General features: G+C 47.4%; 2 protein-coding genes and 1 non-coding gene across 10 annotated transcripts in view; 2 read left to right on the plus strand and 1 right to left on the minus strand.

The window, feature by feature from the left end:
* The first annotated feature begins 342 nt into the window (after positions 1-342).
* LOC135814254 (solute carrier family 35 member F5-like) lies at positions 343-16,698 on the plus strand. 2 transcript variants are annotated; one of them, XM_065327352.1, is made up of 15 exons: positions 350-1,194; positions 2,461-2,712; positions 2,997-3,254; positions 3,996-4,340; positions 7,920-8,028; positions 8,956-9,030; positions 10,195-10,331; positions 10,569-10,650; positions 11,176-11,263; positions 12,154-12,267; positions 13,739-13,812; positions 14,100-14,280; positions 14,800-14,890; positions 15,147-15,313; positions 16,241-16,698. In XM_065327352.1, exons 1-15 carry the CDS (start codon positions 865-867, stop codon positions 16,278-16,280), a joined length of 2,343 nt encoding a protein of 780 aa, XP_065183424.1. In that variant the 5' UTR covers positions 350-864; the 3' UTR covers positions 16,281-16,698. The 2 variants fall into 2 exon arrangements, with proteins under 2 accessions (XP_065183425.1, XP_065183424.1); XM_065327353.1 differs by lacking the exon at positions 2,997-3,254 and having other exon boundaries at positions 343-1,194.
* On the plus strand, positions 8,299-8,371 carry Trnaa-agc (transfer RNA alanine (anticodon AGC)). The gene has a single exon. It is a non-coding gene; the product is annotated as a tRNA-Ala (tRNA).
* The window catches only part of LOC135814253 (3',5'-cyclic-AMP phosphodiesterase 4C-like), a 52,959-nt gene continuing 49,274 nt past the window's right edge, over positions 16,670-20,354 (minus strand). For 6 of the 7 annotated variants that reach the window (XM_065327351.1, XM_065327344.1, XM_065327347.1 and 3 more), the window contains 2 exons: positions 19,724-20,115; positions 16,670-17,601 (listed from right to left, as the gene is read on the minus strand). In XM_065327351.1, the coding sequence (XP_065183423.1) occupies positions 19,732-20,115 (384 nt within the window). In that variant the 3' untranslated portion in view covers positions 16,670-17,601; positions 19,724-19,731. The remainder of the gene's footprint in view (positions 17,602-19,723; positions 20,116-20,354) is intronic. The other variant, XM_065327345.1, reaches the window with a different exon arrangement.

The raw sequence follows: 20,354 nt of genomic DNA on the forward strand, positions 1-20,354 counted from the left end.
ACATGCCCGTACAACGAAGCATGGTGCGTACCTGTACAGTTTTGCGCATGCACTTGGCTGATACCACGCAAGTATGCACTCAGACCTCAGCAAAATTTGACAGGTCTTGTCACGTGACTGAAGTGCCTACTTGTACTTTGTAGTACTTGCATCGTGCGGATGTGTCAATCAGCCTCAGATCAGACTGAACTGAGAGAGTGCACTTCAAAAAATCTTTCCCTTTAGGCTTTACTGCACTAACATGATGTCACTTCGTCTTTTGACACATGAGCACGGTTCGAGCTAGCTCAAGCCTGACAAGGACTTACAAAATAGGTGAAGTGTCCGCCCCGTTCTCGACACAAGTCCACACTCGCTGCCTTTCCGAGTTCATCAGTGGCTATTTACCTCAATTTTTAGAAGCTCACAGCTAGCTAGCCCTCAGTCTGCTAGCGAGTGCCGGCTGAAGAGTGATAGCGAGCTAGTGTAGTACGAGGGTGAAGCTGAATCTGGAAAGACTTTGTGCATGTGTACGAGTAGCTACATTGTAGCTGTTCTGCTGTTGGCATCGCATTTGTACAAAATATTTTCAACGAAACAACTTTTCCATGATCCATGTGGAATATTGTGTTTCCAAATGTTCAACAGTCAATCCCAAGTACCAGTACAGTAGACTCTTGGTAGTAGTTCTAGTACTGCAGTACTACCCTATACTTATATGTTCTGTCGTGTGTGTCACTCACTGTCTTTGCCCGCAAGTAGTTCAGTTTGGTCTGGCAGTGTATTGCACAGCATAATTATAGTAACGCCAAGCTTCAATTCGCTTCTCAAATCAAACTGGATACCTTGGAATCGGCTTCGGGAGAGGCATTTTGCCTGATTGGCATGTCCCAAGACCATGGCGACGCCTATCTTCCGACTACACACGAATCCACGATCCAGGAGAGGGACAGCATGGGCTTGCTCCTCGATGGGAATGAGGGCGAGGACTGCACACAAGATAGTTATTCGTGTGTAAGCCCTGCGCAACAAAGCCTGCCTGAGTCGAATGTGGATGGAGAGTCAAATGATGAAGACTCCACTGCCTCCAGTGAAGCAGAGACAGTGTTTGATTGCTTAGGCTTGAGCCTGAGTGGAAACACCAAGTTTGGCATTGGCGTGCTCTTGCTCATTGGAGTTGATGTGATCTGGGTGGCATCGGCAGCAGCGACAAAGGTACTTGCCATTACACACAAGCCGCATACAATGAGACATGCCCGATGCTAGCAATATGTTATAATTATGCAGTTGGGCGAATGAAATCCGCGCCATGGCATCAAGAGTACATACCCCCCCCCCGAGTGTGCAATGCCTGATCCAGCTCTGCATAGGGTCTTGGTCGAGCGTAGTCGGATCTTCTGATGTCATACGTACACTCCACACCAGCGCAAGGCCGGTCTCGAGGCAGGGCACCGTTGTTTTTGATCCGAGAGTCCCCGCGACTCCCTGGGTTCCCCTCAGATGTGTACGGTATGATAACGCAAAGATCCGATTACGCTCGACCAACACCCTATGCAGAGCTGGATCAGGCGTTGCATACCCTGGGGAGTTATGTACTCTTGATGGCATGTATGATGGGGTTTCTTTCCCAGTGTATGCCAATAGTCCTGTGGTAGAGGTAGGGGTGCCAATAACCTAGCGTCCGAGGTCCCAGTTATCCCATTACCCAGGGAACTCGTTCAGTTTTCGTATTCGTGGCAAAAGGATGGGTAGATGAGAAGCTTGATTGCATCTCAGGGCCGCAGTGCCTGGTCCAACCAGTCACGTCAGGCCATGGCTAGGCTGGGCCATATTTTGAAAAAGTTGACCTAGCCAACTCGTGCAAAACAGGGGTTTCTGTCAATAATGTTCATTTCGGGTCAAGTACCCCATGTGGCTTGACCCCCTGAAACCCGGGTGCTACGGTTCTGCATCTGACATGCTTCAGTGTGTGTGTGTGTGTGTGTGTGTGTGTGTGTGTGTGTGTGTGTGTGTGTGTGTGTGTGTGTGTGTGTGTGTGTGTGTGTCATGCGATTGACATGGGAACTTATGAGTCCAAGCAGGGTATTTGCGAAGAAAAAACTGCCCGCAACCCATTGAAAACAAAATTTTCGGGCTTTGTCAGAATAAATCCTAATGGGATCATAGTCTATTCTCTCAAGTCAAGGCGTACTACTAACTCTACTGTACTAGTCTAATGCCCCATAGTATCCCATCATTCCTTGTCTAGAGCATGCATAATCTAGGGGAGTAACAGCGGCACTCCTACACAGTTCCGAATGCGTAGCCTTCTTGTAGTTGCCGGGGGGGGGGGGGGGGGGATGTAGCCATTGCTTCTTACTTACGCTACAATACATAGTACTATGACATCAGGACAGGGTTGGCTGTGTGGGTACGTGTGCAGTAAGTTATCTCAACTTCTTCGCCTCTCTTTTTTTTGTCTGTCTCTGCGATGTTCTTCAGTATCTCTACGATGAAGATAATTACAAGAAGCCCCTGTTCACCTTGTACTTCAAGACAGCACTGTTTGCCATCTACTTGCTCGGAATACCACTCATCCCGAGCTGGAGAGAGCTTGCGAGTCGCTCTGCGTGGCGTCCCGTCGACGATGTGGAGGCAGCTGAAGGCACTGATGATGGAAATCAAGAGAGTGTTGATGTACACGCTGGAAATAACAGTCATAATATGATAGATTATGGCGATGACGTCGATGATGTGAGTAGCAATTTTGTATTGTCTTTGCAGCAGAATTCATACGTTATGCATGAGTGTAACACAAGTGTAATTTGAATGTGTTCACCAGCACTGGAGGACTGGGCTCCTGCTGAAAGATACCTTCTTGAAACAGCCATACGGCAGTTAGTACCAGTACAGATTGCAATGCCAGTCCAGACAGGTGATGCACACATGATCTACACCACAATGTCACTCCATTGCCATGCACAGAAGCACGTATGCTTGTTTTGCAAACTCATTTTTTCATTTCCTCTGTTGCCCAGGACGTGTTCACGGACATGTCCAGCTCTTATCGAACCCACTCTGGCAATGGCAATGCCACGGCCATGTCTCAGCCCGTCTCACCTCTCGTGGCACTGTCACCTGACAGCTTTGATGCTGATGCTGATGCTCCTCTTTTAGCCAGCGGCAATCACAGCGATGACGATACTAGCCTGCCATCGCCGTCATCATCATTATCATCATCACCTGGCTTCAGTCACACTCACCCCTCTGCTTCCTCTGTGCGCTCCAGGCAGCAGGTATGGCGGGGAAGACTGCAAGGAGTCGTATCACTTGCCATGTGCTCTTAGCCACTGTAAATGTGCCACATTCACATTCCAGGGACTTTTGCTTTGAGTTTCTATACTTTTAAGTAGCATCTGCTACCCCTTTCTGTAGAAAAGTGCTTGGGCTGACAAGCTCTTTCTCACCACTCTGCAAACACGGAACACGTGTTTGTGTGACCAGAAAAATTCTGGTGGTGAAGCAAATCACGTACACTACGAGTGCAGTTGTATGTAAACGGATGATACGCTGTGCATGGTGTGCAGTTGGCATGCACCTTGCATGTACTAGTAGTGCTTGTGTGCACTGCAACACTGCACTGCAACGAGCACTCACCATATATGCGTGTACATGTATATCCACAGTGTGACTGTTATAGTCTTGCTGCTGCTGCTGCTGCTGTATAGCACTGGTGCTGTGCGTTCACGGTGCATGCATTGTGCATATGACGTTGCAAGCCAATAACTATGTGTAGTAGCGAGCCACTTTTCGGTTGGTGCAGTTGTCTGGTTCAATGAGGCAAGTCATTTCATGCAATACTTGCTGCAGTTGTGTTGCACTTGACTCCCCTGCGTGTGTTCAGGTATTGAACAGTCACACCAGTGCTCCCCTGTCTGATGGTGTGTGTGTGTCACTGTGTGTGTGTATGTGTGTATGTGTGTGTGTGTGTTCATGTGTGTTCATGTGTGATGCACGCGGTATTGTTTGTACTTCAGGGGCGTTCTATTGGACTTCCGCCCATACTGTCAGAAGTCGGAGAGGACGGCTCTCTTGCTAGAGATGCTGACGGTCGGCTTGCGGGTGCATCAGGCATGTCCGTCAACCCCAGCCCATGCTCCCACGAAGGACTCCTGCTAAGGGATGACGCCATGCACTCAGCGTCTTCCGTTGACAACGTTAGACGGCAAAACTTTGAGAATGGCCGATCGCTCACGAAGACCATGTCCCTTGTGAGCACTGGTAGCATTGCCTCTCTCAGGTCCTGCTTGAAGAGATCGCATAGTGGCAGCAGTTTAGTTGAAGTTCCACCACTGCCATCTCAAGGCAGCCGACCACAGCTAGTAAGTCCACAGCACCAGCAAGTCATTGCATGATGCGGGTATTGAACTTACAGTAATCCCCTGTTCACCCTGTGCTGCACTTACAGTAATCCCCTGGCCCTGTTCACACTGTACTGCATGTACATGCACGGAGCAGCACTGTTTGCAGTCCACTTGTGCTTGCCGAGAATGCCATTCATCCCCAGTTGAAGAGCGCTTGCGAATTGTTTGCTGTGGCATCGTAAAGTCGCTGAGGAAAGTCGAATTTCAGTTGATAGCCACAGTGCAGAACGCCTCATCCTAATCAGCGGCTGGGTTTGGACGCTTTGAAGGTCTTGTTCACAGACGAGTTCGGAGTTTCCCTTGTTCTGGCTTTGCCGTTGAGCAGTCTGAGCAGAGAAGAGTATGACCTATCACGTCAATCATGTACTTACTCATACACTGTAGTGTTGTACTCATACTTGTACATGTAACTCTTCCGGGGACCTGATTGCACATACTCTTTTAAAGAATATGTGCAGTTCATTATCACGGGCTGAGAGTTCAGCTTGGCTCCTGCGTAACGTTAGACGCGCGCACACGTTAGCATGCTGGTATGGTGACCCGGGATGAAGTTGTGTCTGTGTGTGTGTGTGGTGGGGGGGGGGGGGGGGTGCGCGTGTGTGTGTTTGAATGTGAGAGTGCTTGCATACACGTGATTCTCAGTGTAAATAGTCCGCAGTCCAGGGTGCAGAATTGTGACTTTTCGTTCGCCACGAAAGGGCACCAAGGTTTGACATGACCAAATGAAAGAGCAAGAGCAGGGCTTTCCAGGCATGTGTCTCTTGATTAGCTGTGTTGGGGCTTTGTTGACCAAATCGCGACAATTGTTTTTCTATGCGTTGCCATGGCAACTGGATCATGAATTTGAATTTTGAGGCTATTGCAAGCATCATAGCGATGTTTGTGAACTGTATTCGAGCCACAGAGGCTGAGGAGAGCCAGCATGCGGAATGTTACTGAATTTGGATGAAGTATAGGCATGTAGAGAGGAGAAATAGTACTGCACAGTATGACACAACATGCGACACAGTTGTCATGTCATGTACTACCTTGCAGTGTGCACCTACAACCACACTATCGCATAACGGATGAGTTCAAAGCAATAATACTAATAATTATATGTTCTAGAATTACATGTGACAACAAAATACACAAAGAAAACCGGATGAGACGAGTTAATTAATTACATGTATGGAGACTGGTGTGAGAAAACCCATGCCATGCACACTGGAGTCGGCCTTAGGAGGAGTGCATTTACTTCAAGTGCAAGTCAACGTAATGGTTTACAGCAATGCAGTGGCTGAAAATGCAGTGTGTGTGTCAGCAACTAAACATAAAGAAATGCGGCATCAAATTCGTTTCGAACTAGGGAAATAGTTCCGAGAAATATTAGACAATGCTGATAGTTAACCTCTGTGTATATTGCGACCCAAAGACCAGGTATGGTCAAACAAAGGGAATGAACTATTTTTAACTGTACTTACGCAGCGGACACGACAACACCAGGGGCATTCGAAGGGGTGTTTGGGGTGCCAAAGCACACCCCCCCCCCCCAAAAAACCGAATTTGATCTTGGTTTGCAGCTCGTTCAAGAAAGACCATAACGCGCGGACCATAACTCTACACATCGCACACTGTAGCCATCCCTGTTCGGACTTACGTGGGTTTTTTTAAAATCTGAAACCAATCTACGCGTTCTTACTTGCACTTGACTATTTCGTCGGATGATTGGCCATTTTGGAATGGTTAGTGCGGTACGCAGTGCGGCACGTCTTCCTTATAATGTACATCATCCGCTTTGAATGTCTTGTTTTATGCCGTTATGTTCTCCACATGTTTCTCCGTAGAGCCGTTGTGTTTATGATAACAAAATATACCATGTGACGTTCATCCACTGTCCGTAGACGGCTCAATTTGCCGAAGACAAAGAGCGGAATACACAGACTGAAGAACGAGCAGTTGCGGTTTCGTAACTCTGAGTTTCACGAACTAAATCGATCATCAGACGAAGATTGATACTGACCCTGCCCTGAGAGTACTGATATATTATTTTTTTTATACCATGAATGTGGCAAGCGCAGCGGACTTAGTATTAGTAGCACTCTCAGGCCAAGGTCAGTATCAATGTTCGTCTGATCGGATTGATTCAGTTCATGAAACTCAGAGTTACGAAACAGCAACTGCACGTTCTTCTGTCTGTGTAATAACAAAATATATAAATATCGGCCGACATGAAAGGACCACAATGAAGGCATGCTCTTTTGTGTGGGAACGTCGAGGAAACCACCTTGATCACTATCCTGGCTACGCCCCTGAACACAGTCATCAAGTAGTTCACTGCCTACAGCAGAGAAGAAATCATCCTCCCAGGAATTCGATGAGGCAGTGAGGTCTGCAATGTGCGTCTTTTGTCTGCTTGCTACAATCCTAGCGAGAGTTTCTGCATAAGTGCATGAATGATAGCAAGACTTATGGTAGTGTACCTCTCTAGCGATCAGATTCGCTGAGCTTGCTGCCATAATCCTTTGATCTTGTCGTGTGGCAGCAGCCGTCCGCAATTATTTCTTTTCTGCTTCCACTCTCACGAGTTGAGATGTCGCCTGCTTGGTTGTACAGCTCGCTTATTTGTTTCAGCGTGCCACAAAACAGGCATATTTTTTAAGTTCTGGTTCAACAACAGGGGCTCGTAGCGATTGATGAGTCATGTCCATCGAACTGCGGACTCCTCGGATGCCGTGCAGGCTGTCAGAATATTTGGCACTTGGCATTGTGTGAATACACTTCAGAGTTCTATTCGTTTCGGGTTCCAGTACAGAGGAGATAGCACCATGTACCAGGCCGGCCAGCACTCGGCAGGAGCTCATCACTGCAGGTGGTATTGCCAAAATACGTGAAACCATGGCATAGGCGAGGCACACCCGATCGACCTAGAAGTAGAACCTAAATACTACAGAGTACCGTCCAGGAATACGTTTTTACATCTGAAGCGCACCACGTGGCACTCCAAGGGTGCGAGATTTCAAATTTGAACTTTTGAGTGGGTTTGATGCATGCTCAAACTTACGCTCCGCGAAATTTGTGCATGGATTTGCCCCGAAGAAAATCGCCTCTATCGAGAGAGCGCCCCAGATCTAGAAGCACTTCTCGACTGTTTTGGGTACCTCAAGGGGTCCTCTTTCAGGCCCCCACATCAAACCTTGGTGCCCCGTCGTGGCGAACGGAATTTTTTTAGGGCTACATTTTGAGCACTTGGACTGCGGACTAAAACGGGATCATAGGCTGACTGTCAGAGCAGCTCTATGGGTGAGTTTATCCTGGAACAAAACAAGTCTTTGATGTGCGGCAGCTCGACATCAACTCACCCCGGGCGGAAACGTTGTATATGAACCCCTCACCTTTCCGCTGATCCACCCCCAGTTGAAGTTCTTCATGGAAACATGCCCTCGTTGTGTTTGTGTACTTCATGGAAACAGGCCCTCTTTGTGTTTGTTTACTTCATGGTGATGGCCCGTGCGTGTGACACTTATGATATTGTGTGTGTGTTTTGGTCTATCCCAGGCTCGTGGTCGTTACAGTCCGATTACGTTGCGGCGAGTGTGTGAGCGGGAGGAACGAGATGCCGACCACGATGAGCACGATGGAGAGATTGTTGAGGAACACCCCGCTGGTAAGGGCACTGCTACTAGTGTGTTTCGTCACTCAGGCTCTATTGTTAGCGTGGCAGCTTGTCTTACCTGTGCTGCATGGAATCCATCCTCGTTGTAATGGAACCCATCCTGGTCAGAATTCAATCCGGTGTGCTCATAGACACACGTGCCGCCAAGTACCACCGGAGTGCCAGTTTTGCATGCGCATCTCACCTTGAAATGCTAGTAGGGAAGTGTGTCTTCTCCTGTCTGATGTTATCTATCAAGAAGCTCAACATCTACATCAGGCAGGGGGACTAGCTCACATGGTAGAGCGCTCGCTTAGCATGCGAGAGGTACCGGGATCGATACCCGGGTTCTCCAGGCAATCACTTTTTTTTTGTCAGAACCTTACTTGTCCCTTCCACTGCATTGTAGAGCGGGATGCACACTACGAGCGTACATGTATCACAGGGTTTCCTTTTGAGAGTGAAACCTGTAGATCAAAAATGAATGCCCCCTGCGAAGTAAGATCCTGCATGTACTGTAAATATACAAAATTTCGGCGCTGCAAAATTTCGGCACTTCACGATTTTTGACATTTCCGCGGCGATTTATTTTCGGCGTGGGGTAGAGGGCATGGTATAGTGCGACAGATGCTGTGAAAAATTTCATCGGCGTTTTAATTTGGGCGTTTTGGGTCGGTGCCGAATATAGCCGAAATTAAAAAGCTGCCGAAAATTTGTTTATTTACAGTACTGTTAGTAGGCAGTCTGTTGGGGATTTTCAGGGAAGAAAACAAATTTACTACGTATGGTTGGAATTATTTCTGTAAAGAAAAGTTACATTTGTTCCCAGGAAAGCTGGACCACTGTGGACGATTTTATGTGTGTGAACTTTTCATGAAGGAAGAGGGGAATGGAGTGGGGTATGATCAAAGTATGGATTTGTGTATTTGTCATGCACAGCCGGGCAAGTGATCAAGGCCAGGTGTAGCAGCAAAGTTCATTTCAACATTTCACGTGAAGTACGGGTGTTGCCAGGTGAGTGCTTGCTTGGCACACTGTTAGTTGTACCAGTACATTGCTGTGCAGTACATTGCTGTGCAGTACATTGCCGTGCAGTACATTGCTGTGCAGTACATTGCCGTGCAGTACATTGCCGTGCAGTACATTGCCGTGCAGTACATTGCCGTGCAGTACATTGCCGTGCAGTACATTGCCGTGCAGTACATTGCCGTGCAGTACATTGCCGTGCAGTCAGTACATTGCTGTGCGGTACATTGCCGTGCAGTACATTGCCGTGCGGTACATTGCCGTGCGGTACATTGCCGTGCGGTACATTGCCGTGCGGTACATTGCCGTGCGGTACATTGCCGTGCGGTACATTGCCGTGCGGTACATTGCCGTGCGGTACATTGCCGTGCGGTACATTGCCGTGCGGTACATTGCCGTGCGGTACATTGCCGTGCGGTACATTGCCGTGCGGTACATTGCCGTGCGGTACATTGCCTGCGGTCCATTGCCTTGCCGTGCATTGCCTTGCCGTGCATTGCCTTGCCGTGCATTGCCGTGCAGTGCATTGCCGTGCAGTGCATTGCCGTGCAGTGCATTGCCGTGCAGTGCATTGCCGTGCAGTGCATTGCCGTGCAGTGCATTGCCGTGCAGTGCATTGCCGTGCAGTGCATTGCCGTGCAGTGCATTGCCGTGCAGTGCATTGCCGTGCAGTGCATTGCCGTGCAGTGCATTGCCGTGCAGTGCATTGCCGTGCAGTGCATTGCCGTGCAGTGCATTGCCGTGCAGTGCATTGCCGTGCAGTGCATTGCCGTGCAGTGCATTGCCGTGCAGTGCATTGCCGTGCAGTGCATTGCCGTGCAGTGCATTGCCGTGCAGTACATTGCTGTGCCTTCTAACTATTATGGTTGCTAGTATACAATGTAGATTGCTGTGTTCACCTGCTTTGACCATGTCAGGATCTCATGCTGTTGATCTCATGCTGTCGATCTCATGCTGTCGATCTCATGCTGTTGATCTCATGCTGTTGATCTCATGCTGTTGATCTCATGCTGTCGATCTCATGCTGTCGATCTCATGCTGTCGATCTCATGCTGTCGATCTCATGCTGTTGATCTCATGCTGTTGATCTCATGCTGTTGATTTCAATGCTGCCCGTTTTGTTGCTGCTGCTGCTATGCTACTGCTATGCAGGTGAAGAATATCAAGATGCGAATTACGCCCGTCGCTCGTTTAATCAGGCAAGCGAATTGCGTGCGTCTGCCAAGCGCAGAGCAATGCGCCTGGGACTAAAGGAAACTGCTCGCTTGGCGTTCATATTTCTCTTTCTTGTAAGTTCAGCCAGTGGTGCACTGGGTTTGGGTTTGCTGTGGGAGGATTCTTTCCTTTTCTGCTGTCTCTTCTGTGTGTGTGTCTTTTGCTTATAATATTTTCCCTTGTGTCCCTGACCTCATGTATTTTGTTTCCGTGTGTATGTTGCTGTCTGTCGTGGTGGTGGCGGTGGCGGCTGTGCTGGTGATGGGTGTATGTGTGTGTGGGTGTGTGGGTGGGTGGGTTTGACTTGGCAGTGGTTTATAGCTAACTATTTCTATCAATTGGCATTTGTCAAGACGTCAGTTGCAACGGTCAACATTCTCAGCTCAACTTCCTGTAAGTCACTGTGCTGTCATTGTGCAGTTACTGTGCATGCTATTAGAGATGTTCTGCTCTTACGTTACGGGAACGAGACCCGAAGAATCACTCTATTTCGTTCCCGTGACGTATAGGAAACCTGTTCTGCTCTGTGTTCACGCAGAAGTCTCTTGAAACGTGTACTGGGAATTTCCTGTTCCAAATTTGGCAGTTGTCTCTCTGATTTGAGTGATACGCGGCTGATCCGCGCACATTTTCTTTGCGTGTGCTACAGCGTAGATACTAGAGAACCTCATTTCCGCATTAAAATCTGGGCCGAGAACATGCGTTGCCGTGGACTCTAACCCAGACATCTGTTCTTTGCGTGATTTCTCTACGTTTCACGTGAAGCAGAACCTCTCTATTGCTTGCTCTGACTTCTCTCGGATCTTTCAAAGTACTAGTACTCAATTCCGCCTTTTGGATCTCATAGCACATCTTTTAAGTCATACCCAGTCTAATGTGCTTCTTTCTGTTGCTATGGTTATGGTGTGGTGGTGACAGCTTTGTTTGTTCTGGTGCTGGGAGCGTTTCTGTCAGCGGACAGCGCTGATCGTTTCAACCCAAGCAAGTTGTTTATTGTCTTCATTTGGTGAGTGCTATGTGTAGTACATGTTTGTAACCGTCCTCAAGTTGCTCTTCATGTAAACATTTTTGCAGGGTTAAGTAGCCTGCTTCTGTGCCATACTCAGCTCTGGTCTCCAGTTTTAGAGTGATGGTCCATGTTAGCAGAAGGAGCATCTTTGCTAAGCTTTAACCTCGCCAAGTGAGAATTTACTTTAACCTCGCCAAGTGAGAATTTACTTTAACCTCGCCAAGTGAGAATTTCATTCCAGCGCTCACTGTTCACTGCACTGCTTTCTGAATTGAGACTTTGGTTGCTAAACACCATCTACGCCATATCATGCTGGTTTGCATATCGCTAAAGATTCCACTGTATATTGAGTCGTGTGTGTGTGTGTGTGTGTGTACATGTATGTGTATAGTACTGTGTACGTGCATGCACTCGCTCCTGATATTGCAAAAGAAGGATCCATGAGCGGGATTCGAACCCAGCACCCCTGTCTTTCCGGGACAGTGCCCTAGCTACCGGGGATCACACACTCCCGTGGCTCCTTCTTGCTACACTGCCCCCCCCCCCCCCCAACATGCTGTGTCCTCACGCCATGCTTACTCCGGGGGGGGGGGGTACGATGGGTCGTGGATTCGAGCCATTGCTAGGTGCCAATGTTGCAAAAGAAGGATCCATGAGCAGGATTCACACCCAGCACCCCTGCCTTTCCGGGGCAGTGCCCTGCCGATTAGGCTACCGGGGATCACACACACCCGTGGCTCCTTCTTGCTACACCGACAAGCAGTGCCCATGGTTCTTGTTTCATACAGTGCGCTATGTCCATGGACCTGTTCAATTAACCATGACATTGTAATGGCTGTACATGTGTTCCTGTGCTTCTGTGTTCCCATGTGTATGTGTTTGGGCAGTTGTGCTGGAGTTGCGCTGGTGGGTTACAGTGATTCGGCGGCCAAGGCCTCTAAGTCTGACAAAGGTGTCACTCTGGACTTAGGTGTACTCTACAGTCTCATTGGAGCACTATTGTGAGTGAAGGCGCTGCTGCAGCTTAGCGGGACGTTTTCAGCTCAGTTGACTTGTTTTAAAAGTTGTTATTGTCTTGTGGAGTGTGTCACTGTGTGTGTGTGTGTGGTACATGTACATAAGGAATGGGAAAGCCAGTACTAGTGTGAGTGCTAGATGCCAGGGTGTGTTCTGCAGTCAATGCTGTTAGAATGGGGCCTGAAGATATTGGTAAAAATTAATATTAAAAAAGAAAACACGCATGTGTTGCATGTCCTGGAAAAGGGTATACTGTATAAGCAGAAATATTCGTCTGGAATTTAATTTCATCTTTTTCGTCCAAGGAGGTTTTGGACTAAATTAAATGCCGGACGAATGTCGATTTGTCCAGCTTTTCAATACACTCTTATGATCCATGGACGAAATTTGCAACCAGACGAACTCCCTTTCTTTGGAGTTGGACGAAATTATTGACCGGCGAAATTTTCTGCCTGTACAGTATGTGGACATAAGCAACTCACCCGAAGAGGTAGCCTCAGATATGGACTGACCGTGTGAGGTCTATCCCCTGCCGTTGTTTCAGCACTAGGCACAGTCACTTCTTACAGCTCACCCCAGGCCAATGTACAACATAGTCATCTAAAATACGCCACATTAAGCACCAACGCATGGTTTCACGCGTACACGCGCCAGTTATGAATGCAGCCCTACAGCTCGCCCCAGGCCCGTGTGCAACATAGTCACACCTTACAGCTTGTCGTAGGCCAGTGTAAAACAAATTCAAATAGCATAGGGTGTGCTGCTTCACACTTCTTTCTTTGCTCTTCCATTTCCTCAAGTATGTTCTCACCTCCTTGAAGCCCCAGGGCCAGCAGGCACGTGTAGCACCTTCACTGTCGTCTCACTTGCTGTAACTGTGCAGTTTCACACTTGCAACACCATTGCACTTCTGCAGGGCTTTTATTCCAGTACGCAACCTGATTTGGCCTCTCTTTTTCCACAAGTAGATTGACCTTGTTCACTGCAGTTCCAGTTTTCGTCATTCCTAGTTGCCTGATGATTGCGAAAGCATGAAACTTTGAGCAGGAACAAACAAGCCTTGATTGCCATTGTTGTTCTATCATTCCTTGATTGCCATTGTTGTTCTATCATTCCTTGATTGCCATTGTTGTTCTATCATTCCTTGATTGCCATTGTTGTTCTATCATTCCTTGATTGCCATTGTTGTTCTCTCATTTCTAGTTGCTTGATAAGATACTGTAGTCCTTCACTGTACACTTGCCTTTGTGCTATTGTGCTATTGTAGAAATTGCTGCTGTTTGACTCTTTGCATGCATGCCTAGCTCAATAGGCATCAGCAAGTTGATCATGTTCCTGGTGTGTGTGTGTGTGTGTGCACGTGTGTGTGTGTGTGTGTGTGTGTGTGTGCACGTGTGTGTGTGTGTGTGTGTGTGTGTGTGTGCGCGTTTGTGTCTGTGTTGCGTTGTGCCTTAGCTATGCAACCTACGTCGTTTTGCTGAAGCGGTATGTGAAGGACCTCAATCGTCTTGTCGTCCCTCTCTTCTTTGGTAAGACTACCATCTACTTAGTATGGCTTAGACTGCACTGACGATGTGTTGCTGCTATGGTTCTAGAAGCTCTTTTCTCTGCATGCGTAGAGATGCTTTCTAGTAAATGGACCTCTCCGCACACAGGCACTCATATGTATTATAACGATGGTGACAACCACCACACCACCTCCATCATCACCTACAGTAGGCTACACTGGCCGCCGTTTGGAAGATGATGTCAGTGATCGTAGAATATTCAACAGTATACATGTAGTGATGTGTGTGTTTGTGTTGTTTGTTGCTAGGTTTTGTGGGTATGTGGTGTGTGGTGTTGCTCTGGCCTATGCTGCTCATCTTCAACTACACGGGCGTGGAGAAGTTTGAGCTACCAAACCAAGTGCATGGCAACGGCACTGAGTACATCTGGGAAGTGCTGGTTATCAATGGCCTCGTCGGTACAGTTCTATCTGAAGTCCTGTGGCTTGTGTAAGTAGTACTGTGTTAGGCACAGCAACTTATACGTGTTGCATGCAGCGAAGAAGTGAAACTGGCGCTGCAGGTGAATTATGTGTATGCCCGGGAATGACACGGTATGCATATCTTATGGGTGTGACAGTTCCTATTACAACACTCTGGCTTTCAAGGCTGAGAAATCATCAGACAGCAGCAGGTGATTCGTAGAAACTCGGAGTACTCGTACAGGCAACAGCATTATTATCACATGTGGAGCATTTCCTCTGATTGACTTACTGAAATGTGCTGAATTGGGGCCACTCATTAGCACTCTGCTTAGTCGAGCAACTCTCAGCTGAATTATGTTATCTGTGAGGCTGGGTGTTTCGTCCCGGGCTTATCCTTCGCCAAGGTGCTGCGACTGATGCATTTCACCAGCGTTCTTATGTGTGCCAAGGTGCTGCGACTGATGCATTTCACCAGCGTTCTAATGTGTGTTGTGCGTGTGTGTGTGTGTGCGTGTGTGTCCATGTGTGTGTGTACTCTATACAGTGGTGTATTCCTGACGTCGGCATTGGTTGGAACACTGGCACTAGTACTAGTCAACCCACTCAGCCTGCTCTATAGCATCATAGGCACAGGAGTAAGTTCTAAGGCTGGGCAACTGGGGCTTTTGAGTAATGTAGTTTTTTCTTCGTTTCAGTTTTGCACGTACCCGGCAACCCTGCACTACCTTTGTATATTCATTCAAAAATCAAATCAGCTTTCAAAGCATCAAGCGTGAATTTCTCAACGAATAGAACTAGCGGCAGGATGCCCAGTGCTGGTCTGCACTTACATACCGTTCGTCCGTCTGTGCATGTGTGCGTGTGTGCGTGTGCGTGTGTGCATGTCTACAGCTCAAAGTTGACAAGATGTACATCGCTGGCTCACTACTTGTAACCTTGGCATTCGTGTTGGTGTCGGTCAGCGGGGCAAGGAATTCTGATCCCGTTGGCAACGTGCTGAAAGGCTGCTGGCAGGTGTCCATGCGTACGTGGCGTGTGACCAAGAGGAGATTGGCACGGTAGGTGTGCGTTTGCATGGGACCAATGTGTGCTGTAGGTAACTGCAGATGTGTCTGCAGCAAGTTAATCCCACCTTAGGAATAAAGGCTATAAAACAGAGCCACAGAAAGTGCTCAGCCCAGGGCACAGAACTCGTGGAACATGTTTATTCATGAGGTTACATGTTGCTTTCCACCACTGGTGCAGCTAAACTACTTCAGTATAACGTACCTCCATGCCCATGGAGGGTATACAGGTCTGTACTCTATAGGCGAGATGCTAGTATCCGAGCCAAAGGCTGCTATGGCATTGTGCAGGTACCTCGACAATACTGTGTAACATTACAATGTAACACATTCAGGGTAGTTTCCACTGAAGCTTCACTGTATTATCATGCAATGCACAATAGTGGTGTGCAGGGAAAATTAGTAGCCACCGTAAGAAAGAAAGAACCTGGAGGAAGTACTTCGAAGTACAGTCAGACCTAGCTTAACCGGTCCTCTTTTATCCGGATCCCTCGCCATCCGCAAGAAAATCGTTGGTTACCGATTTTCGGCATATGCCATGCATAAATTAATACAGTAACTTTTTTTAGTTATGTGTGTTTGATTATCCGGTTCCCTGGCCTGTAACTGCAGTTATGCGAGGTCTGACTGTAGTCATTTTTAGTCACAGAAAAGTTGAGAAAACCCACCGGCCTAAACACTAGTTTTCATGGCTGACAGGAAATCCGTTGTTTCGGATTTGACAATTTTGGGATTCCTGGGAAGCTCTTCTTGGCGTCCAAGTAACTTTTAAGTAACAGGGATAGCGTTCACGTAATGCCACCTTATGCCGCCACCTGCACTCTTCACTCATGGTGTGCCTGATTGTGCGCCCTCCTCCTCCGCCTTGCCTTGTCTATATTTGTATGTACTCCGCCTTGCCTTGTCTATATTTGTATGTAGGACGTCCAGTTCACTGTACTTTCACAATGGAGCAAGCTAACAGTAACGTAACCACCTACCGGCAGCCACTGTGTCAAGAAGAGAGAAACAACAAGCCATGTCCGTCCCTTCACATCCTGAACGTCACACTTCCTCCTTTATTTTTATTGGCATGTACACATTTGACGAACAAACCCTACTACGCTCCAAAAGCTACTTGTACTTATTGTAGATAGAAGAATTGTTGTTGCAGGTCAACACCAATTTCCGTTTGTGCTGTCGGTATCTCTCGTAGTTTCTTTTGTCAACTAACAAGCAAAAACACACTACTCAATTTTCGTACTTTTTAAAGCGTCATTCCTGCTGCCCCTTTCCTGGCCCTTTAGTTGGACCCATCATTGTGAATCTTATCCAATGTTGTTATTGCTTACTGTATTATACACTACTGTATTACCGTATTAAACGTTGATTATAATTATTATCTTTGTTTTACACTTGATCGAAAAGGAATTCCAGGGAAAACGAGAGAAAAAAAAGCAAGTCATACTTGAAATGCTTGATTGAAATCACTAAGAACAAACAACATTGGTAATTCAAAATAACCCATCGTCGCGTCCTGATACACGACGCACGGTTGTGCTGAGAGAGCAGTATTACTAAATTTATGAAAGATGGAAGGGGGTGTTGGGGATTAAATTAATCAGAAGCAATGTCGGCTCTCCCAGCCTAATTTACCACCAACGCATGTGAAGGCGAGAAAGAGAGTAAAGCAGAACTGCGGCAGGAGCTTGCAGTTTCGAAATTACAAAAAATCCCCTTGCCAAGAATTACACACTGCATGCACAGTCAAAGCCAGACAGTAATGCCAGGACAGTTTCATTAGGGCCAGCCTACCACACATGTGGTGGTGGTGGTGTAGTGCGAGACAAAAAAAAAGCTCAGATCCACCACTGGTTTTTAACATACTATTAATATTATCAGTTGGTCGGTCTCAACGATCCCTACACTTTGTTACTTGCCTTTGTTACTGGGGACCTAGCGTAGTAATGAGATTGGCATGAGCGTGGCAATGCGTGACAACACGTATTTACAAAAAGTCTAGTGAAGATAGTAAGCGTATCAGTCAAACGCGCTGCGGTCATATTGTCCGCAATCATCACATTATGCATCATAACTGTGGATGAGGTCGATGATAATTGGCGATGAGTCCGATTCTCAAGAGGGAAGCGAGCATTTCGCTTTGACATCGCTACACCACCAAGCTTCCCATATATCAAGCAGGATATTGACAAATCATTATCTACAACAAACGACGACGGGGACAACGATGGTGACATCGATGGGGTGGTGGTAACTGCAAACAGTTAGAACAGCGGTGGTGACTATGTCAGCCACAGCAACAGCAACAGCAAAGACAAAACACAAGATGCCAGAGTCAGCAACATGTCTAGACACTGCACACTGTAGTGTTGTACTGCAGTTTATTCAGTTTATTCAGTTTATTCATTGTGTTTGTTTTGCCCGTGAAAGAGTCCTCAGCATTAGGGGCCGGTCACTTTGAGGGAACCATCCTCAATGATAAAGGCCACACATTTTTATTTCTATGTTTCTCGTCACCCGAAAATCTAAAATCGTATGCGAGAGGTGGAAAAAAATAAAAATAAATGACCCAAAAAAAAGTCTTCTAGACCTTTGGTCATACTAAAACCCTAATCCTCATCATTAACCCACACGGGTTGCTGTGGCAACAATGTCACGCCATTCCGTCCTTATCTCTGTCCAGCGATTGGTCTGTATTAGCGTGTCTGCTCCATTTGCTTTCTTTACGCTGTCCGTCCATTCGACTGCTGGTCGTCCTCTCTTCCTTGTTGCCGACACCATGCCCTCCACCAGATCGTTCAGTCCAGGCTACATCCTCTTGCGATATGTCCATAATGCCGGAGTCTCCTGCCGTAGGTTCTATCCGCTAACACTGGTCTCTCCATGTCCAATTCCTCCAGGTGTCCTTGTTTGTTCTCTTTTCAACAATCCATTTTACTCTCAGTAACCGCCGATAACACCACATTCATTTCAAACGCCTGCATGATGTCTTCCTCTCTCTTTGTTAGTGCCCATGCCTCCGAGCCGTAACTGACAACGGTTGCCTGCAGCAGTCATAACTTCACGCCATTCGATATTTTTTTGTATTTCCAAGTGGGTACCAGCCTGCTTAACAGTCTGTCTTGCCAGGGTCAAACGATGTCTCAGCTCTGCTGTTGTCCTGCTGGAGATGTCAAACTATGCTCCCAGGTATGTGAAGCTTTCCACTACCTCAACCACTTCCCCATTACAGGTGAAAGAATCGCCCGTATCATCATTGACCACCATAATCTAATCTTTGTCTTTTTCACATTCAACATCAAGCCGACCAATGCACCGTGTAAAATAGCATCCAAAGTAATTTGGTTAGCAACTACAAAAATTGTAGTAGACCTACAATGTACGTGGTAGGAGCTTCTGTTCTGTGCACGTGCAGCTAGTTTGCGCAAGAAAAAACTGCCGACCTCGCATCATGAACATGATTGTGTCGCGCAGGACAGCATATGCTGGTACATGGTCTCCACAGTGCTGCACAGTTTTCTTCTTCTTTTTTTCTTCCAAACTGCTGAATCGTATGCGCGCCGGGTGACGAGAAACATAGAAATAAAAACGTGTGGCCTAAACCGGGAATGTTTTTCTCCTTTTCATCACGGCCACACTGGATACGCACGATGAAAAAATCTCACCCACACGAGCTATTTTGTTTGCCACCATTCGCTTCTGGCAGTCTGTCAGCCCCACCCTAGGCCAGAGCTGCATCAGCACAGCCTCTAGAGTATCGCTCCACTTCATAACCCAATCAAGAACAAGGAAACTCAAAGAAATCCAGTGGAAGCCGCGGATGATTATAATCTTCGGCGGAAAAGCGGAGCCTCGAGCTGATTTTCATTGCGTGGATTAAATCTCTCAAATCTCCCCCTCAGCGGCAAATATCTTTTTTTTTCAAAATTTTCCCTCAGCGTGACCGTAATTCTAACAAACAGTTTCGGTGGCAAGTATTAACATGTACATGTAGTTTGAGGACACCCTGAAGTGGGCAACTCTTGTACTTTAGTATCTTACTACTCTGTGCATGGGGGTAGCTAGTGTTTCTGACAACAACTAGGCTTGCTTTGCAGTGTGATAACTGGATTAGCTCTGGAATGTGTCCTCTGCCTTGCCAGCCAAGCTATCCACCATACCCAAGCAATGTCCTCGCTGCCCAGACACTCAAAATTCCACAACTTCAAAAATCCATGACTATGTACTTCTCTCCGGTTTCAGTTCCTCGTGCCACATACTGTGCTTCGACCACCTTTATTCCTGTAGAACAGTAGAAGCTAAGAAGTAAGAACCCAGAACTCGTACGGCTACCGACCTAAGATTGACATCCCCCCCCCCCCCCCCACATACATACTTCATTTACCCACAATGTTAGATAATTACCTTTTCTTCTAAGCTGGATCGCTCTCAGATGCAGTCTCCTTGGGTGCAGTCTCCTCAGCTGTGGCCTCCTCAGCAGTGGCCTCCTCAGCTGTGGCCTGCTCAGCTGTGGCCTGCTCCGGCGCATCCTCAGAATGCCCCTCTTCAGCTACTATCGCCTCTCCTCCATTGGCACCGGTGCTTTCAATGCTGATCGGGACGAGGTCATCGCCCGCTGCTTTAGCAGCTTCTGCTCTTTCCTTCATGTCTCCATCAGCTTGCTTTAAAGTCTCCCAGTGGTTCATGGTGTTGCTGAGGTTATCTAGTGGTTCGTCAAAGTCCTCCTCCAGTGCGTGGCGCGAGAACAAATGCCATGCCTCCCACTGTGGCTGTACAATACCTTTGATGAATCCAATCTACAACCGATTTATCAAAAAGCAGAGGAATGAGACATTATTACTATCGCCTTTAATACATTATTTTGAAATAGAGCACTCTGGAAATAGAGCACTCTGAGCTCGAGTGTCGCTTGGTAGATAGTTAAAAACAGAGAGAGAGAGAGACACACACACACGCGTGCGCGCGTGCACACATACACACACGTGCATGAGCATGCACACACACACGCACGCGCGCGTGCACACACATACACACA

This window comes from Sycon ciliatum, chromosome 4 (genome assembly GCF_964019385.1).
Source record: "Sycon ciliatum chromosome 4, ocSycCili1.1, whole genome shotgun sequence".
NCBI classification, from domain to species: domain Eukaryota; kingdom Metazoa; phylum Porifera; class Calcarea; order Leucosolenida; family Sycettidae; genus Sycon; species Sycon ciliatum.

Coding starts and splice junctions, on each gene's coding strand:
- LOC135814254 (XM_065327352.1), top strand. CDS start 865: ATGTCCCAAGACCATGGCGACGCCTATCTTCCGACTACACACGAATCC. Junction 3,255..3,995: donor CTGTGCGCTCCAGGCAGCAG/GTATGGCGGGGA, acceptor TTTGTACTTCAG/GGGCGTTCTATTGGACTTCC. Junction 4,341..7,919: donor AAGGCAGCCGACCACAGCTA/GTAAGTCCACAG, acceptor GGTCTATCCCAG/GCTCGTGGTCGTTACAGTCC.